This window comes from Doryrhamphus excisus, chromosome 9 (assembly GCF_030265055.1).
Source record: "Doryrhamphus excisus isolate RoL2022-K1 chromosome 9, RoL_Dexc_1.0, whole genome shotgun sequence".
Classification (NCBI taxonomy): domain Eukaryota; kingdom Metazoa; phylum Chordata; class Actinopteri; order Syngnathiformes; family Syngnathidae; genus Doryrhamphus; species Doryrhamphus excisus.
In genome coordinates, this window is record NC_080474.1 from 656,987 (window position 1) to 677,314 (window position 20,328).

The window sequence follows — 20,328 nt, forward strand, 5'->3', positions numbered from 1 at the left end:
CATTAGAATATTTTTAGAAAAAAAATTCTTTAATATAATTTAATATATAATAATTATAATAATAATAATTTAATTTTATATTTCAGCTTTATTATTTTTAAATGGCATTATTAGTCCCCATAATGTTACGATTTTCTTTCTCCATAGTTTACTATTTTTTTCTTAAAATATTGACTTTATTGATTAATTTTTGCTGATTTTTTTGTTGTTGTTTTGAACTAATATTTCTTAAATGTGACGGTTAAAAACGCCCACACAAAAGAGGACACTTTGGCCATCACGGCTAAAATAGGTAAAAGCTGCCAGCGAGGAGGTGAACAAAGGGGCGCTAATGAGATGGCCCCCACCTCGCCGCTTATCGCCACTCCCAGCTAATGCGGCGCCAAATGACCTGCGCTAGAAAATGAGCTCCATAATAAAGGCTAAAGGTTGCAGCAGCATTTGAAAATGGCTATTTTGCTGATTGATTGATGAATAAGTTTGTCCTGAAGGTTATTGAAATCCTTTTACAGCGTTATCTAAAGGCCGAAATGTCAAAGATGCACTTTTTGCAGTGCGTTTAAGTGCTCTCGGTTTATGAGGGATCTCTTTTGGCTCGTATAAAAGTTAAAAGAAATAAATATTTCAAGTAAAAGCTTTGACCGTCAACCAATCAATCAGGCTGCCGAATGGCTCCATTGTTCTTCCAAGCAAGACATTTTGGACGCCCGTTTCTGCTCCCAGTGAAGCGGCGGCCATTAAAGACTGGACGGATTTCCTTCCCTCCGTCTACCAAACGGGCTGGATGACAAGAGGCTTCAGTCTGTGCATCCGTCTCCACACCTGGGCACGTTGGTTCTGGAGCAGAATGACCTGTCAGTCATTCAGTCTCTTTGTCCTAGTGGGGACAGGCGGGGCGCGGGGCGCGATGCGCTAGCGAGTAGTGTTGTGCGTCTATACGATTGAATACTTTATTCGTGACTGTTGTATATCAAACAAAATCTTTTAAATAAATAACGTCATTTCCAGACTATAGAGTGCACGCTATTTAAGCTGTACACATGCTAACAGTTAGCATTTTAGCTCCTCACAAGATAGCACTCGGCACCAAAAGTACCCAAGCAGGTCTGTAGTGTCCCTCATGCTATGTCTGTATTTGTGGGTAGACATGACGAAATTATGCTAAAATGCTAACATGATAACAGGTAGCATGCTAGCACCTAGCAAGATAGCGCTCAGCAACAAAAATGTCCAAGCAGTTCTATAGTGTCCTGATATCATGCCATGTTTGTATTTGCGTTTAGAGGCATGAGGACATGTGCTAAAATGCTAAGATGATAACAGGTAGCATGCTAGCACCTAGCAAGATAGCGCTCAGCAACAAAAATGTCCAAGCACTTCTATAGTGTCTTGATATCATGCCATGTCTGTATTTGCGTTTAGAGCCTCTATATGCTAAAATGCTAACATGATAACAGGTAGCATGCTAGCACCTAGCAAGATAGCGCTCAGCAACAAAAATATCCAAGCAGTTCTATAGTGTTCCGATATCATGCCATGTTTGTATTTGCGTTTAGAGACATGAGGATATGTGCTAAAATGCTAACATGATAACAGGTAGCATGCTAGCACCTAGCGAGATAGCGCTCACCAACAAAAATATCCAAGCAGTTCTATAGTGTTCCGATATCATGCCATGTTTGTATTTGCGTTTAGAGACATGACGACATATGCTAAAATGCTAACATGATAACAGGTGGCATGCTAGCACCTAGCAAGATAGCGCTCAGCAACAAAAATATCCAAGCAGTTCTATAGTGTCCCGATATCATGCAATGTCTGTATTTACATTTGGAGACATGAGGACATATGCTACAATGCTAACATGATAACAGGTAGCATGCTACCACCTAGCAAGATAGCGCTCAGCACCAAAAATGTCCAAGCAGTTCTATAGTGTCTCGATATCATGCCATGTCAGTATTTGCGTTTAGAGCCTCTATATGCTAAAATGCTAACATGATAACAGGTAGCATGATAGCACCTAGCAACGTAGCACTCAGCACCAAAAATGTCCAAGCAGTTCTACAGTGTCCCGATATCATGCAATGTCTGTATTTGCATTTAGAGACATGAGGACATATGCTAAAATGCTAACATGATAACAGGTAGCATGCTAGCACCTAGCAAGATAGCGCTCAGCAACAAAAATGTCCAAGCAGTTCTATAGTGTCCTGATATCATGCCATGTCTGTATTTACATTTAGAGCCTCCATATGCTAAAATGCTAACATGATAACAGGTAGCATGCTAGCACCTAGCATGATAGCACTCAGCACCAAAAATGTCCAAGCAGTTCTATAGTGTACCGATATCATGCCATGTCTGTATTTACATTTAGAGCCTCCATATGCTAAAATGCTAACATGATAACAGGTAGCATGCTAGCACCTAGCAAGATAGCGCTCAGCAACAAAAATATCCAAGCAGTTCTATAGTGTCCTGATATCATGCCATGTCTGTATTTACATTTAGAGCCTCCATATGCTAAAATGCTAACATGATAACAGGTAGCATGCTAGCACCTAGCAAGATAGCGCTCAGCAACAAAAATATCCAAGCAGTTCTATAGTGTCCCGATATCATGCCATGTCTGTATTTACATTTAGAGCCTCCATATGCTAAAATGCTAACATGATAACAGGTAGCATGCTAGCACCTAGCAAGATAGCGCTCAGCAACAAAAATATCCAAGCAGTTCTATAGTGTCCCGATATCATGCCATGTTTGTATTTGCGTTTAGAGCCTCCATATGCTAAAATGCTAACATGATAACAGGTAGCATGCTAGCACCTAGCAAGATAGCGCTCAGCAACAAAAATATCCAAGCAGTTCTATAGTGTCCCGATATCATGCCATGTCTGTATTTACATTTAGAGCCTCCATATGCTAAAATGCTAACATGATAACAGGTAGCATGGTAGCACCTAGCAAGATAGCGCTCAGCAACAAAAATGTCCAAGCAGTTCTATAGTGTCCTGATATCATGCCATGTCTGTATTTACATTTATAGCCTCCATATGCTAAAATGCTAACATGATAACAGGTAGCATGCTAGCACCTAGCAACATAGCGCTCAGCACCAAAAATGTCAAGGCATATACTGTCTTGATATCATGCCACGTCTGTATTTACATTTAGAGCCTCCATATGCTAAAATGCTAACATGATAACAGGTAGCATGCTAGCACCTAGCAAGATAGCGCTCAGCAACAAAAATGTCCAAGCAGTTCTATAGTGTACCGATATCATGCCATGTCTGTATTTACATTTAGAGCCTCCATATGCTAAAATGCTAACATGATAACAGGTAGCATGCTAGCACCTAGCAACGTAGCGCTCAGCACCAAAAATGTCAAGGCATATACTGTCTTGATATCATGCCATGTCTGTATTTACATTTAGAGCCTCCATATGCTAAAATGCTAACATGATAACAGGTAGCATGCTAGCACCTAGCAAGATAGCGCTCAGCAACAAAAATATCCAAGCAGTTCTATAGTGTCCTGATATCATGCCATGTCTGTATTTACATTTAGAGCCTCCATATGCTAAAATGCTAACATGATAACAGGTAGCATGCTAGCACCTAGCAAGATAGCGCTCAGCAACAAAAATATCCAAGCAGTTCTATAGTGTCCCGATATCATGCCATGTCTGTATTTACATTTAGAGCCTCCATATGCTAAAATGCTAACATGATAACAGGTAGCATGCTAGCACCTAGCAAGATAGCGCTCAGCAACAAAAATATCCAAGCAGTTCTATAGTGTCCCGATATCATGCCATGTTTGTATTTGCGTTTAGAGCCTCCATATGCTAAAATGCTAACATGATAACAGGTAGCATGCTAGCACCTAGCAAGATAGCGCTCAGCAACAAAAATATCCAAGCAGTTCTATAGTGTCCCGATATCATGCCATGTCTGTATTTACATTTAGAGCCTCCATATGCTAAAATGCTAACATGATAACAGGTAGCATGGTAGCACCTAGCAAGATAGCGCTCAGCAACAAAAATGTCCAAGCAGTTCTATAGTGTCCTGATATCATGCCATGTCTGTATTTACATTTATAGCCTCCATATGCTAAAATGCTAACATGATAACAGGTAGCATGCTAGCACCTAGCAACATAGCGCTCAGCACCAAAAATGTCAAGGCATATACTGTCTTGATATCATGCCACGTCTGTATTTACATTTAGAGCCTCCATATGCTAAAATGCTAACATGATAACAGGTAGCATGCTAGCACCTAGCAAGATAGCGCTCAGCAACAAAAATGTCCAAGCAGTTCTATAGTGTACCGATATCATGCCATGTCTGTATTTACATTTAGAGCCTCCATATGCTAAAATGCTAACATGATAACAGGTAGCATGCTAGCACCTAGCGAGATAGCGCTCAGCAACAAAAATGTCCAAGCAGTTCTATAGTGTCCCGATATCATGCCATGTCTGTATTTACATTTAGAGCCTCCATATGCTAAAATGCTAACATGATAACAGGTAGCATGCTAGCACCTAGCAACGTAGCGCTCAGCACCAAAAATGTCAAGGCATATACTGTCTTGATATCATGCCACGTCTGTATTTACATTTAGAGCCTCCATATGCTAAAATGCTAACATGATAACAGGTAGCATGCTAGCACCTAGCAGCGTAGCGCTCAGCACCAATAATGTCAAGGCATATACTGTCTTGATATCATGCCACGTCTGTATTTACATTTAGAGCCTCCATATGCTAAAATGCTAACATGATAACAGGTAGCATGCTAGCACCTAGCAAGATAGCGCTCAGCAACAAAAATGTCCAAGCAGTTCTATAGTGTCCCGATATCATGCCATGTCTGTATTTACATTTAGAGCCTCCATATGCTAAAATGCTAACATGATAACAGGTAGCATGCTAGCACCTAGCAACGTAGCGCTCAGCACCAATAATGTCAAGGCATATACTGTCTTGATATCATGCCACGTCTGTATTTACATTTAGAGCCTCCATATGCTAAAATGCTAACATGATAACAGGTAGCATGCTAGCACCTAGCAACGTAGCGCTCAGCACCAATAATGTCAAGGCATATACCGGCCTGGTTTTCGGCCATGTCTGTATTTACATTTAGAGACATTTAGAGACACTTTTGTGCTTTTACTCCAATATCTAAACAACTAAACTGCAACATAAACATAAATAAAAGAAAAAATAATTTTTCCAAACACGCACGTTTGTAAAAGTACGGATGCTACCCTCGGTATCGATACTACCGTACATTTCCAGGCATGGCTTTGAATAAAAAAACCCAAAAGCAACAGTAGGCAGGTCGTCTCAATGCTTCTTTCTCTTCTCCTTGTTGGAGTCAAGATGAAGGCTGTCTTCCCCCCCCCCCCCCCCCCCCCCCAACCCCCCCGATGGGAAATATAAAGGAGCTAATGAAGCCGTCTGTTCCGGTAACTGCAGTAGCCCCCAACTTATCTAGCAGTCGTTAGTATTCCACAGCAACATTCCCGCTCCGTGACGCCTGCTGTTGGGAAGAACAGAAGAAAAGGACGTGTTGGTTGCGGCACGGTGACGTGACAAAGTGTGGAAAAAAACGCCTGGGGGTGTTGAAGATTATCCTTGGGGGGGCGGGGGGGGCCCTCGTGAGGCCGAGACAGACGTAACCTCTTCCATCCTCATTCCCGCCCCGCCGCTCGCCGGGCGGGGATGACTTTTCCACGTGTTATTTATTGGGAGAAAGTCACACGGGAACGCTCCCCGATGCTGCCGGCGACTGACGCTGCCGGCCGCGTTCCAACACGTCACCGGCCGCGCTTGGAGAGCCTGAGGGAGGCTGAGAGCTGGGATTTCATGACCTTGCCGGGAGTCGCACGCTCTTCCCCGGGGGGGCCGCCGTAGCGGAGCTAACACTGAACCGCCATTAGTGTCAAATAAGGCCAATTCGACAACAACTAAACCTTCTCGAGACAAACGTTTACGTTTCTAAACTCATTTTCCATACAGGAAATAACGTAAGCTAATTGATCTGGAATGTGGCCATCACTGTTGCATCATCACGTGCCATAACTGCCATATAAGTGTAAAAAGAAGTCAAGCACTGTGTACAAAAGGCCCTTTTGTGGTTTAATGCGACATTTTAAGCAAAGATTTTGCCTTAATGTATCATTTTTCATAAAAATATATGTATATTAATGCATGGCATTTGTTGTGGTATGTAGTATTCTGCACTGGTCACTAGGTGTTACAGTAGTAATGTTACATTGTTGATACAATAGCCAACACAGGAAGTACATTACAGTACAATACAGTACAATACACAAAGGAACTCTCTCAATGCTAACATGTGAGGCGATAGTATGTCTTCAATAGAAAGTGAAAATAAAAAACACACTATATATATATGTACTAGACAGGTATGGTACATATGACCATTCCTCCAGTAGAAAGTGAAAATAAAAGAATACACTATATATATACGTACTAGACAGGTATGGTACATGTGACCATTCCTCCAGTAGAAAGTGAAAATAAAAGAATACACTATATATATATACGTACTAGACGGGTAAGGGAACCTGTGACCACTCCTCCAGTAGAAAGTGAAAATAAAAGAACACACTATATATATATACGTACTAGACAGGTATGGTACATGTGACCATTCCTCCAGTAGAAAGTGAAAATAAAAGAACACGCTAAATAGGTACTAGACAGGTATGGGTACATGTAACCCCTCCTCCAATAGAAAGTGAAAATAAAAGAACACAATTTATACATACTAGACAGGTATGGTGACCTGTGACCACTCCTCCAGTAGAAAGTGAAAATAAAAGAACACGCTATATATGTACTAGACAGGTATGGGGACCTGTGACCATTCCTCCAATAGAAAGTGAAAATAAAAACACTATATATATACGTACTAGACGGGTATGGGAACCTGTGACCACTCCTCCAGTAGAAAGTGAAAATAAAAGAACACGCTATATATATACGTACTAGACGGGTATGGGAACCTGTGACCACTCCTCCAATAGAAAGTGAAAATAAAAGAACATGCTATATACGTACTAGACAGGTATGGTACATGTGACCCCTCCTCCAATAGAAAGTGAAAATAAAAGAACACACTATATATTTATGTACTAGACAGGTATGGTACATGTGACCATTCCTCCAGTAGAAAGTGAAAATAAAAGAACATGCTATATATATATACGTACTAGACAGGTATGGGAACCTGTGACCACTCCTCCAGTAGAAAGTGAAAATAAAAGAACACACTATATATATATATACGTACTAGACGGGTATGGGTACATGTGACCACTCCTCCAGTAGAAAGTGAAAATAAAAGAACACGCTATAGACTAGACAGGTATGGGTACATATGACCACTCCTCCAGTAGAAAGTGAAAATAAAAGAACACGCTATATATGTACTAGACAGGTATGGGGACCTGTGACCATTCCTCCAATAGAAAGTGAAAATAAAAGAACACGCTATATATATACGTACTAGACGGGTATGGGAACCTGTGACCACTCCTCCAGTAGAAAGTGAAAATAAAAGAACACACTATATATATACGTACTAGACAGGTATGGGTACATGTGACCACTCCTCCAGTAGAAAGTGAAAATAAAAGAACACACTATATATATATGTACTAGACAGGTATGGTACATGTGACCATTCCTCCAGTAGAAAGTGAAAATAAAAGAACACACTATATATATACGTACTAGACGGGTATGGGAACCTGTGACCACTCCTCCAGTAGAAAGTGAAAATAAAAGAACACACTATATATATACGTACTAGACGGGTATGGGAACCTGTGACCACTCCTCCAGTAGAAAGTGAAAATAAAAGAACACACTATAGACTAGACAGGTATGGTACATGTGACCATTCCTCCAGTAGAAAGTGAAAATAAAAGAACACGCTATATATATACGTACTAGACAGGTATGGGTACATGTGACCATTGTCCTATAAGAAGTGAAAATGAAAGAACCCACTGGAGACTAGACGGGAAGGGGCACGTTTGACTGTTGGTCGTACAGGAAGTGAAAGAAAAGGAGCTCTAGTAGCTTCCTCTGTTGGTGAATTTACTCTTGAACTTTCTTCCCCATTGAACTCCTGTTCAACCGCCTTCTATCATCCTCATTGCTCCACACCTCCACACCTCCACCCCCCCACACCTCCACACCTCCACACCTCCACCCCTCCACCCCCCCCCCACACCTCCACCCCTCCACCCCTCCATCCTGGATACAATAAACAGTCCACTGTGGACCTAACGTACTTGGGCTCCCCTTGGAAAGAAGAAAAAAGGTTATGAGGTTCTTTATTGGCTGGCTGTGGTCTGACATATGACTTTGGACCCTGAGGACGGACGCTGCCGCAACAATGATTTTTCCACTCAGCTCACTCCGTGTTTCCTTCACGTGGTTTGAGCCCAGGCCTTGGTCTTAGCTTGTTTAGCCGCCGGCAAGAACTCCGCTTGACTCTCCAGAGGCGAGGCAGGGCTTTGGATTGTTTCTGCGGCAGATCTCCTCTGCAGGTTGGTAGCCGGATGGTGCGTTCAATGGCAGGGCCCCGGCTTGCATACGTCTCCAGGAAGTTAGTTTCTTTAGAACCCTGAGGTTAGGCCCTGAAACCGAGAGCCCAGTCGATGCGTTCCGCAGCAAAGGTCTAGTTTGCTTCTGTGGTCACTTTGCCCACTGGCTTCTTTCGTCAAAGGAACCGAGGTTCGGCTCCATGAAGCTTCCTTAGAGGCAGGTTCTAATCTTGCTCCCAAAGGTATCAGGACCCTGGTGGTCTGTTCTGTGGCAAGGCCCCATCTTGTTTCAGAAACAGAAACTAGATTGGTTTCCAAAGCAAAGAGAACCCAGATTGGTTAGGTTGGACTCCACAGGGTTTTCTAAGTCCAAGGCCTGATTTTTCTTCTCTGGTCAGTCGGTTTTAGGAACCCTGCTTGGTTCTCATGCGGTTAACCTCTAGAGGGTTTCATTCATTGGCAGGGTTTTTGTCTGGTGTCTCGGTCTTAGTTGCTGAAGGACCACAGAGATAGGTCCATAGGTTTCTTTCGGTGGTAAACAAACGGTGGTAACAAACCATTTGGTGCTTAGTAACGAGGTCTTTGTTGAGCTCCTTAGTTTGGCAATCTGGGGATCAGTTTTTCAGCCCTAGCTTACTTCTCTTGTGGCTAAGTGTCCTTGGATCAGGGATCCTAGAAGTTAGGCTGCAAAGGGTTTTCCTCATTTGGTTTCTTGAGCAAGCCTCTTCCTTCTGTTAACTTAAACCTAAAACCTGGAAGTCTTTCATGTTCTACTGTTAATTCCAGTTTGCTAGCCATCGTAGCGGCATTCTGATGTCCCAGGATCCTGACTTTGGTTTGATTACCGTACTGTACCGCCGTATTTGTTATTTTCATATCCCCGACAACTGTTGACGATGAAAAAGACCAACACGGCGGCCATGCTGAGCCTAGCCAATCTTCACGTGTAGTGGTAGGTGTAGTTCAGACGTCTGACCCGTTTTCAAGCAGCGACTTCTTCTCTGTGGTCAACTAAATGCTGCTGGTGCTGCGAGGAAAAGATAAGCGCCATAAAAGTGTTTTTGTTTTGGCGGAGGAGGAAGCCAGGCGCTCAAAACTAAAGCAGAGAGCAACAAATCAACACATTAGGTCTCCATTGGAGAGAGGAGGAACGTTCTGGAAATCGGGGAAGCCTTGGCAAGAAGCCCGATGTTGTCCTTAACGGCGACACGCCGGTCTTCCGTTATGGAGCGAGTGGCAGCCTGTCGTCTTTAACCCTTAGATGCACGAGGGACTGGACCCTACACTCTTCCGTAAGTGGATCAAAAATCACCCATACTAGAATCAATGCCTTTTTAGGACAATTTTGCTATTTTGGTTAGGAATAATCACTTGTATGAAATTTAGTATTATATTTAGGGGTTGATAAATTGCTAAGAATCAAAGGTTCCTATTGGATTCCATAGAAAATGCATGCAGGTCATTTTTGACCCAAAAAAATGGGTCCAAAATTTTTGACCCACTTATGGAAGGTTGGGGTAGTAACACTAAAACAAAAATTTCTTTAAATTTTTAAGTTAAAAATGTGAATGGCATGATATCAAAAACATGTTTTTTGAGGAATACCTGGAATATGAAATTATAACAATTTTTCATTAGGAAGATATTTCAAGAAAACAACCTGACCAGGTCATTTTTGACCCACTTATGGAAGGTTGGAGTAGTAACACTAAAACAAAAATTTTAAAATGTGAAAAATGTAAATGGCATGATATCAAAAACATGTTTTTTGAAGAATACCTGGAATATGAAATGATTAAAAAAAATTTCATTACAAAGATATTTCAAGAAAACAACCTGACCGGGTCATTTTTGACCCACTTATGGAAGGATGGGGTAGTAACACAAAAAAAAAATGTCTTAAATTGTATAAAAGGTAAGTTAAAATGTGAATGGCATGATATCAAAAACATGTTTTTTGAGGAATACTTGGAATATGAAATGATAAAAAATTTTAATTATGAAGATATTTCAAGAAAACAACCTGACCGGGTCATTTTTGACCCACTTATGGAAGGTTGGGGTAGTAACACAAAAACAAAAATGTCTTAAATTGTATAAAAGGTAAGTTAAAATGTGAACGGCATGATATCAAAAACATGTTTTTTGAGGAATACCTGGAATATGAAATTATAAAATTTTTTCATTATGAAGATATTTCAAGAAAACAACCTGACCGGGTCATTTTTGACCCACTTATGGAAGGTTGGAGTAGTAACACTAATACAAAAATTTCTTAAAATGTATAAAAGGTAAGTTAAAAAAATAATGGCATGATATCAAAAACATGTTTTTTGAGGAATACCTGGAATATGAAATGATAACAATTTTTCATTATGAAGATATTTCAAGAAAACAACCTGACCGGGTCATTTTTGACCCACTTATGGAAGGTTGGAGTAGTAACACAAAAACAAAAATGTCTTAAAATGCATAAAAGGTAAGTTAAAATGTGAATGGCATGATACCAAAAACATGTTTTTTGAGGAATATTTGGAATATGAAATGATAACATTTCAAGAAAACAACCTGACCGGGTCATTTTTAGGGTTAATGGCGTTGCCTCTGCTTTGCAGTCTGACTGCGAGTCTTTGTTTTCAGACGCGATCCCTGGTTGATTGAATATGTCACCTGGCTGGAATCAGTTAGCAGCATCATTAGTCTTTGCCGGAGACTCCATTGTCTCTTTGTTTTTTCCAGTCGGCGTCCCTTCGGCTTTGTTGCCTGCCGGAGATGAAAAAGACAAACGAGTCCTCGCAAACGCGCTCCGTCGTGTTGTGTTGACAAGAGGCGAAGTGGACGTGCGAGTGCAGACATATGAAAGAACCACATGATGATTCATATCTGTCACTTCCTAATAGAATAGACGCGTTGAGTTCAAAGACGCAAGGAAGAACTGGCCCCCAGGTTAGCCTTGATGCTTGTTTTTCTTCTTCCAGAAACAAGACTTGTGCTTGTTCTTGCGGCTCTTTTACATATTCAGCCTCTGCCGCCTCGTCTTAGTATCGACCACGTGTCGTAGCCTGACGTCGCTCTGTCTGATTCCCACAGAGATTTATCGGGAACGTCAATTCCGAGGGAGTTGTCCAGAACAAGCTGTCCCACTCCATGAAGGCTCGGTACCTTCGCTTCGTCCCCCTGGACTGGAACCCCAGTGGCTGGATCGGCCTCAGAGTGGAAGTGTACGGCTGTTCTTACAGTAAGTAGCATGCTAACCTGCTAGCTGGACAATTTTGGGGTTTTTTTTTAGATGCTAAATTGCACTGGCGATATTAAAAATAGATGACATGTAATTATGATTACGTTTCTTATGCTCTGCCGATGAGTGACATTGGGCATACCGATCACCCGGGTAAATTAACCCTTTTTTTCAGGTTTATTTATGATTAGTAGTATTGACCAGGAGTACCATGGAAAGTGGAATAGTCCCAAAAATATGTAATTACTTGGAGCGTCACGAGACGTCCAACTCATGAGACAAAACGATGCACGAGATCTAAACGGTATTACTGTCAACATTTTTGTAGACCGATTATTATAGTAGTAACACATGGTAATAATGCAGTACTTGTATGATGTTGGGGTATTGCTGTTTGTGACGTGTATTTTCTCACACGCAGTTGGTACTTTCTCAGAAGCTAGATGGGTTTCCAAAGCAAAGAGAAAACCAGATTGGTTAGGTTGGACTCCACAGGGTTTTCTTAAGTCCAAGGCCTGATGTTACTTTTCTGGTCAGTCGGTTTTAGGAACCCTGCTTGGTTCTCAAGCAGTTAACTCCCAGAGGGTTTCATTCATTGGCAGGGTTTTTGTCTGGTGTCTTGGTCTTAGTTGCTGAAGGACCACTGAGATAGGTCCATAGGTTTCTTTCGGTGGTAAAGTCCAAGGGTGGTCCTTTGGTGCTTAAGCTCCAAATGGTTTGTTTAGTGACGAGGTCTTTGTTGAGCTCTTTATTTAACAAAACAGTTTGGCAATCTGGGGATTGGTCCCCGTGGGGTTCTATCAGTTTTTCTTCTTTGGATGAAAAACTGGGATCAGGGGTCCTAGGTTAGGCTCAATGGGTTTTCCTAATTTGGCTTCTTGAGCAAGCCTCTTTCTGCTTAACTTTAACCTAAAACCTGGAAGTCTTTTATGTTCTACTGTTAAGTCCAGTTTGCTAGCGGCATCATAGCGGCATTCTGTCAAACATTTGTAGCATTTCTTGAAATGCCGGCTTTTCAACTGAGCATGACTTCTGTTGAGATGAATGATACACTATTAATTGATGATTATTTATTTATTTATTTATTTATTTATTTATTTATTTATTTATTTATTTATTTATTTATTTATTTATTTATTTATTTATTTATTTATTTATTTATTTATTTATTTATTTATTTATCACAAGCCATTTTTTTTTCTGAATGAGAATTTTTTTTCACAATTTAATCTCTCCAGGTCTTGTGGCATCCCTGGTAATTTCATAATCCATTCATAAATCCAACTTAATTATTTTTAATTAACTCGTTCAATACCAAATACGTACATTTTTATAAACCCGAACGTCCGTTTCTTTAAACGTTTTTTGCACGAGAGACAAAAAGAGTGGATGCCACCGCTCTCCGTGAATGCGTGTCACTTTGAGAACAATTTGAAGTCATACAAAATGGCCGTGGATTGAGTGAGGCTACGGATGTTAGCGTACGTCGCTAGTAACGGCTAGGTGGGCTCCGAGTGAGAGAGCAGTTGGCGAACCCCGTGTCTTCCACCGCTAACAAAGGCTGCTAATCTTATCCGATGAATTCGATGCTTTTTGGAGGTTGTTAGCTTAGCCTGCTGACAGTCACGCACGTACCGTACAGGTGAGTGTTGTCCAGCGTCCCGTTTGACACCGTTTGGACAGCCTTGAAAGTTCACCGTAGTCCGTCAAGTGTCGTCAAATGGCGTATTAAATGAAAGCTTTTTAACATGCTAGCTTTTGGTGTCTTATTTTGATGACTCTGTTGGCTACACAAGATGGTGGCCTTCACGGGTGGTCATTGCGTCGTAAATAATCGCCAAACTAACTGCTTCATCTTCTTGTTATTTACTAGTTTTTGTAACTGTCATGTCATTTAAAGATGGAGGCAACATGTTCCTATGCTAAACATGCTAACACCGTGCGGCCTTCTTATTAAACTATTTCAAATATAGTATAAAACACATCATATAATGTTTTTACATTTGTAGGACATCAACTGGAGCATTATGATGTTAGCTTTTTGCTACAGCCCGTTTCTTGGCGTACCTAATGAAGTGTCCGGTGCGTCTCGGTGATAACGGCGCCGCCAGTAAAAAGCAACGTAAAAGTGGTCCTTTCATTTGAAAACGAGGCTATAAAAGCGGCGAGCGTGGCTGGCAATCTCACAATGAGCGGTTTTACGACGTGCGGCCACGCCGCCGCCGCCGCCGCCGGTGTTACGCAAACATAAACGCGGCGATACGCTTCAGGTGATCACTTTTAGCCGTCAAGAGTGAGGAATAATAAGACGACGGAGCGTAACGGGAGCTCGTGACTGCGGCCCACGCCGACACTTTGGGGTCTCCCGCAAGAAGGATGATGGAAAAGGTGACGGCCAAAATGGCACCCGGCTGCGATTGGACGGTTCAGGATGTGAAGGATTGAGCCAGGAAGTGATGAGGGAGGATGAGCTTTTCTTCGCCACGCCGAGAGGGAAGACATTTGTAAACACAAATGTCATCTTCATTGTGTGTCCGTGTGCGCGCCTCCACATGGCTATTGTTATTATTTATGATTATTATCAGGCGTGCTGGTCTGCGCTACAGCAGGCGAAGCTTTCAAACAAAGACGTACGGGACGTGATGGATCGTCCTTATGGGAGAACCTAAGCGCTCCCTCTGCTCCGCTCGCTATCTTGCTATATCTGACTGTTGGCATGCTAACAACGGGACAGGATGTATGATCCTCATGGGTTGGCCTTATACTGGTACTAGCTGGCTATGCTCAAGTTGCTATCTTGCTATATGTTACTGTTAGCATGCTAACAACAGGACAGGATGTATAATCCTCATGGGTTGGTCATATACAGGTACTAGCTGGCTGGGCTCAAGTTGCTATCTTGCTATATCTTACTGTTGGCATGCTAACAACGGGACAGGATGTATGATCCTCATGGGTTGGTCATATACAGGTACTAGCTGGCTATGCTCAAGTTGCTATCTTGCTATATGTCACTGTTGGCATGCTAACAACTGGACAGGATGTGTAATCCTCATGGGTTAGCCTTATACGTACAGGAAGCTCACTGTGCTCAAGTTGCTATCTTGCTATATGTTTCTGTTAGCATGCTAACAACAGGACAGGATGTATAATTCTCATGGGTTAGCCTTATACGGGAAGCTCACTGTGCTCAAGTTGCTATCTTGCTATATGTTACTGTTGGCATGCTAACAACAGGACAGGATGTATAATCCTCATGGGTTAGCCTTATACAGGAAGCTCACTGTGCTCAAGTTGCTATCTTGTAATATGTTACTGTTAGCATGCTAACATTTCATCCCGTCTCCTTAGCATCTAACAACAGGACAGGATGTATAATCCTCATGGGTTGGCCTTATACAGGTACTAGCTCGTTGTGCTCCAGTTGCTACCTTGCTATATCTTACTGTTGGCATGCTAACATTTCATCTCGTCTCCTTAGCATCTAACAACAGGATGTGTAATCCTCATGGGTTGGCCTTATACAGGTACTAGCTCGCTGTGCTCAAGTTGCTACCCTGCTATATGTTACTGTTAGCATGCTAACAACAGGACAGGATGTGTAATCCTCATGGGTTAGCCTTATACAGAAAGCTCACTGTGCTCAAGTTGCTATCTTGCTATATGTTACTGTTAGCATGCTAACAACAAGACAGGATGTGTAACCCTCATGGGTTAGCCTTATACGTACAAGAAGCTCACTGTGCTCAAGTTGCTATCTTGCTATATGTTACTGTTAGCATGCTAACAACAAGACAGGATGTGTAATCCTCATGGGTTAGCCTCATACGTACAGGAAGCTCACTGTGCTCAAGTTGCTAAATTGCTATATGTTACTGTTAGCATGCTAACAACAGGACAGGATGTGTAATCCTCATGGGTTAGCCTTATACAGGAAGCTCACTGTGCTCAAGTTGCTATCTTGCTATATGTCACTGTTGGCATGCTAACAACGGGACAGGATGTGTAATCCTCATGGGTTAGCCTTATACGTACAGGAAGCTCACTGTGCTCAAGTTGCTATCTTGCTATATGTTACTGTTAGCATGCTAGCATTTCATCCAGTCTCCATAGCATCGAACAAATAGTCCTCATGGGTTGGCCTTATACAGGAAGCTCACTGTGCTCAAACTGCTATGTTGTTATATGTTACTGTTAGCATGTTAGCATTCAGGTCCCGTTACAATTCCGTTTGAAATAGGATCTGATGACAGGACATGATGTGTCATCCTAATTGGTCAGCTTTAGAACTTCATGTACGCAAGTTGCTGTCTTGCTAGCATTTGTTTCCGTTTTGAAATAGTACACGTCGTTATTTAGCGCTTACCCGACTCAAGTTGCTAAAGTGTTATCCGGTTAGATCAGCAAATTGAATCATACTTTATCATACAGGCACCATTTAGCTATGTGTTAGCATGCTAACTTTTAGTTTGTTCACATACGATGGCTTGGCGCACTCCGACTATCCATAGTTAGCATGCTACATGTTATGTTGGACTTGATCACTGTAGCACAAGATGCTAACATAATGGGCCCATGCAGGTTGTTAGCATGGTTAGCGCTGATGTCGGCGTGGTCCAATAGAAGATAACGATACCGTGATATTTGCTGTTTGAATCCCGCTAACAATGCTAATTAGGTAAACAAGGCCCCCCCCCCCGGGTAGCACAATGAACTTCATTCCAGCCACTTGCTTTGATTGCTCGGTTCAGGTTTGTAAAGAACCAGCTTGTACAAGAAAAAAAAATCTCTTGTTTGTCGCTCTCTTTATTCTCGCCCCTCCGTGGAGATCCAACTGCGGCAGGCGAGCCACAGGCGCACTCGACTCTCTTGCATAGCATTACTTTGTATTTATAGAGCGCACCGTAGCGCCCAGGGCTACACAAAGTGCTTCACAGATCACAAAACAAACAGGAGCGCCATAAAACAAACAAGGGGCCTGCAGAGTTAAAGCAGACGGTGGAGGGAAGATGCCCGCCCGCGCCCGAGAGTGGCGTGTTCCTCTCTGCGCCGCCGTGCACCTCCGGGAGGGAGGGAGGCCGGCTTCTGACGTTGGTTTTCTAGTCGCCGGCCCGCAGGGGAGATGTGAACATTAACACAGATAATGGCCCATTCCTTTGCCTCGTAGCCACAGCATATTGGAGACATTTTTCACCGGCTGGACTCTTTCACACCTTCAACGCGTGGATCCGCGCACGTGCTCATGCACATGCACATGCACAAAATGCACGAAAATTGTAGTTTATGGTGTTATATTTGTTATATTTTTAGATTTCGGTGCAAAACAACCCCTTTTTGTGGTTTATGTTGGTACATTTGTTACTAAAGAAAATAAAACAAATGTCTATTATATTGGCTTAAAGTAGTGTTGGGGTGACTATAGGGGTGTTATATCATGTCTTAAGAGCTCTAATAATGTGAAATAAGTGTATTTAGAAGGTGCTAAACAGGTTTTCTATGTCTAATTTTCTCTTACTATGTCTATTATATTGGCTTATAAGAGTTTCAAGGTGACTATAGGGGTGTTATTTCATGTCTTAAGGGCTCTAATAATGTTTTAAAAGTGTATTTTGTAGGTGGTAAACAAGTTTTCTATGTCTTATTTTTGTCTTACTATGTCTATTATATTGGCTTATAGGAATGTGAAGGTGACTATAGGGGTGTTATTTATTGTCTTAAAAAATTGTTATGTTGGTGCAAAACAACCCCTTTTTGTGTTGTTTATGTTGGCACAGTTGTTACTAAAGAACAAATGTCCATTATATTGACTTATAGGAGTGTCAGGGTGACTATAGGGGTGCTATGTCATGTCTTAAGGGCTCTAACAATGTGAAAAAAGTGCATTTAGAAGGTGCTAAACAGGTTTTCTGTGTCTTATTTTCTTTTACTAAGTCTATTATATTGGCTTATAGGAGTGTCGGGGTGACTATAGGGGTGTTATTTAATGTGTTAAGGTCTCTAATGATTCAAAAGTGTATTTTGTAGGTGCTAAACGGGTTTTCTATGTTTTGTTTTCTCTTATTATTATATTATATTGGCTTAAAGGAGTGTCAAGGTGACTATAGGGGTGTTATTTCATGTGTTAAGGTCTCTAATAATGATTCAAAAGTGTATTTTGTAGGTGCTAAACAGGTTTTCTATGTCTTGTTTTCTCTTATTATATCTATTATATTGGCTTAAAGGAGTGTCGAGGTGACTATAGGGGTGTTATTTCATGTGTTAAGGTCTCTAATAATGTGAAAAAGTGTATTTTGTAGGTGGCAAACGGGTTTTCTATGTCTAATTTTCTCTTACTATGTCTATTATAAGGGCTTATAAGAGTGTCGAGGTGACTATAGGGGTGTTATATCATGTCTTTAGGGCTCTAATAATGTTAAAAAAGTGTATTTAGAAGGTGCTAAACAGGTTTTCTATGTCTTATTTTCTCTTACGCCTATTGCTTATAGCAGTGTCAAGGTGACTATAGGGGTGTTACTTCATGTCTTAAGGGCTCTAATAATGTTTTAAAAGTGTATTTTGTCAGTGGTAAACAAGTTTTCTATGTCTTATTTTTGTCTTACTATGTCTATTATATTGGCTTATAGGAATGTGAAGGTGACTATAGGGGTGTTATTTATTGTCTTAAGGGCTCTAATCATTTGAAAAAGCGTATTTTGTAGGTGCTAAACAGGTTTTCTATGTGTTATTTTCTCTTACTATAGCTATTATATTGGCTTATAGGCGTGTAAAGGTGACCATAGGGGTGTTATGTCATGTGTAGAGGGCTCTATAAGTACATTAGTAAGTAGATTTTTGGAAGAAGTTACAATATGAGAATAAAGTCATCCTATTACAAGAAGAAAATTTCCAAAGAAATATTTGAAAATGTTTTTAAAAATGCAAAATGGGCAAAACAGGAAGATAATATCAGTATTGAGCTTTTGCCCATTTTTCCTGAGAGATAATTTCTTTGCATCTTTTACAAAATGTGAAATTGTCTGCAGGTACATGACACGCCATGCGCATGTCAGACTTGACGGACAACATGTGTCCTGTTTTGAGTTGTCACACCGTTGTGTCTCTGTCCCTGTCAGAGTCCTACGTGGCCGACTTTGACGGCAGAAGCTCTTTGCTGTATCGATTCAACCAGAAGTCCACGTCAACCATGAAAGATGTCATCTCGCTGCTGTTTAAAAGTCAGCGAGCCGACGGCGTCTTGCTGCACGGGGAGGGCCAGAGAGGAGACTACATCACTCTGGAGCTTCACCGAGGGAAACTGGACCTCTACCTCAACTTAGGTGAGATCAACATCCATCTTATTAGCCAAAGTATTGCCCTCGGCGATGCGGGAGTCAAGCAAGTGAAGTCATGGAGCAAAAGTGCTAGTCTGTGTAGCATTATAGAGTGTGCATACAAGACGCGGGGTAGCTAATAGCCTTTATCCACCACAATCAGCGGCTCTACCCGATTTTTTTAAAACATCGGTAGTTCCGCAAAACACATCAGACATCACGGATGCTGCAGAAAACCTAATGCTAAAATGCTAACGCTACTTACCATTGAAAGACGTCTTGAAGTAAGCTCTTTTCTTGAGAAACTTGGGACTATCCAGTCTCTACTTCCGGATGGGATTGGGAATCCAACTCATATGGCCGGATGGACCGTTTAGCAACTTCTAGAAAGTTAGCAGCACAAACCGGAAGTCATTCTACACACTCGGGAGTGTGACCAACCGCAGCAGAGTGGGCGTGGCTGGAGGCGGGCCGTGTGTGGAAGACATTAACAATACAAAAGAAATACAGCTGAATAGGTGCAGATTCTGGTAGAACTAGAAAGCTTTGTGTGTTGGTATTGCTGTGTACTGCTCTATAGGAGTCCACAATGAATACAAAGGGCCTAAAAATGTGCATAACGGGTCCTTTTTAAGTCTGCTGAACATTGAACAAAAGTATGGCGACTGCTGCAAAATGGATGATGGCTGGGATTGAATCAGCTGGGCTTCATCCGACTCCCTTTTGGATAAACGGAATTGGGAATTGTGTTGATTGAATGAAACCGTTACCGTCGGTAAATACTCGGAGCATATCTGTAGTCCGTGTTTGCTCGTCGCATCTTCAACACAAATGTCACTCGGAGTGGTACACGCGTCGGCGTGATGCGTGGTTCCGCCTCTGCTCTTCCAACTCAACAACCCCCCCCCTCCCCTTGTTCTCTCCAGACGACAGCCGACCGAGGTCGAGCAGCTTGTCCCGCGCGGCCGTCACCGTGGGCAGCCTCCTGGACGACCAGCACTGGCACGCCGTGCACGTGGAGCGCATCAACAAGCACGTCAACCTGACGCTGGACTCCCACACGCATCACTTCCAAACGCAAGGGGAGGCCCACTCGCTGGAGGTGGACTACGAGGTGAGGTCGCGGGGTGAGCCAAATCACCACGGAGCGCTCCGTGAAAAGGATTGCACTT

At 42.0% G+C, this 20,328-nt stretch overlaps 1 protein-coding gene across 1 annotated transcript in view; it reads left to right on the plus strand.

The window, feature by feature from the left end:
* Positions 1-20,328, plus strand: part of LOC131135543 (contactin-associated protein-like 5) — an 82,992-nt gene that overhangs the window by 20,821 nt on the left and 41,843 nt on the right. Inside the window, exons 4-6 of the mRNA XM_058081577.1 lie at positions 11,699-11,846; positions 18,959-19,162; positions 20,083-20,270. Of these exons, the coding sequence (XP_057937560.1) occupies positions 11,699-11,846; positions 18,959-19,162; positions 20,083-20,270 (540 nt within the window). The remainder of the gene's footprint in view (positions 1-11,698; positions 11,847-18,958; positions 19,163-20,082; positions 20,271-20,328) is intronic.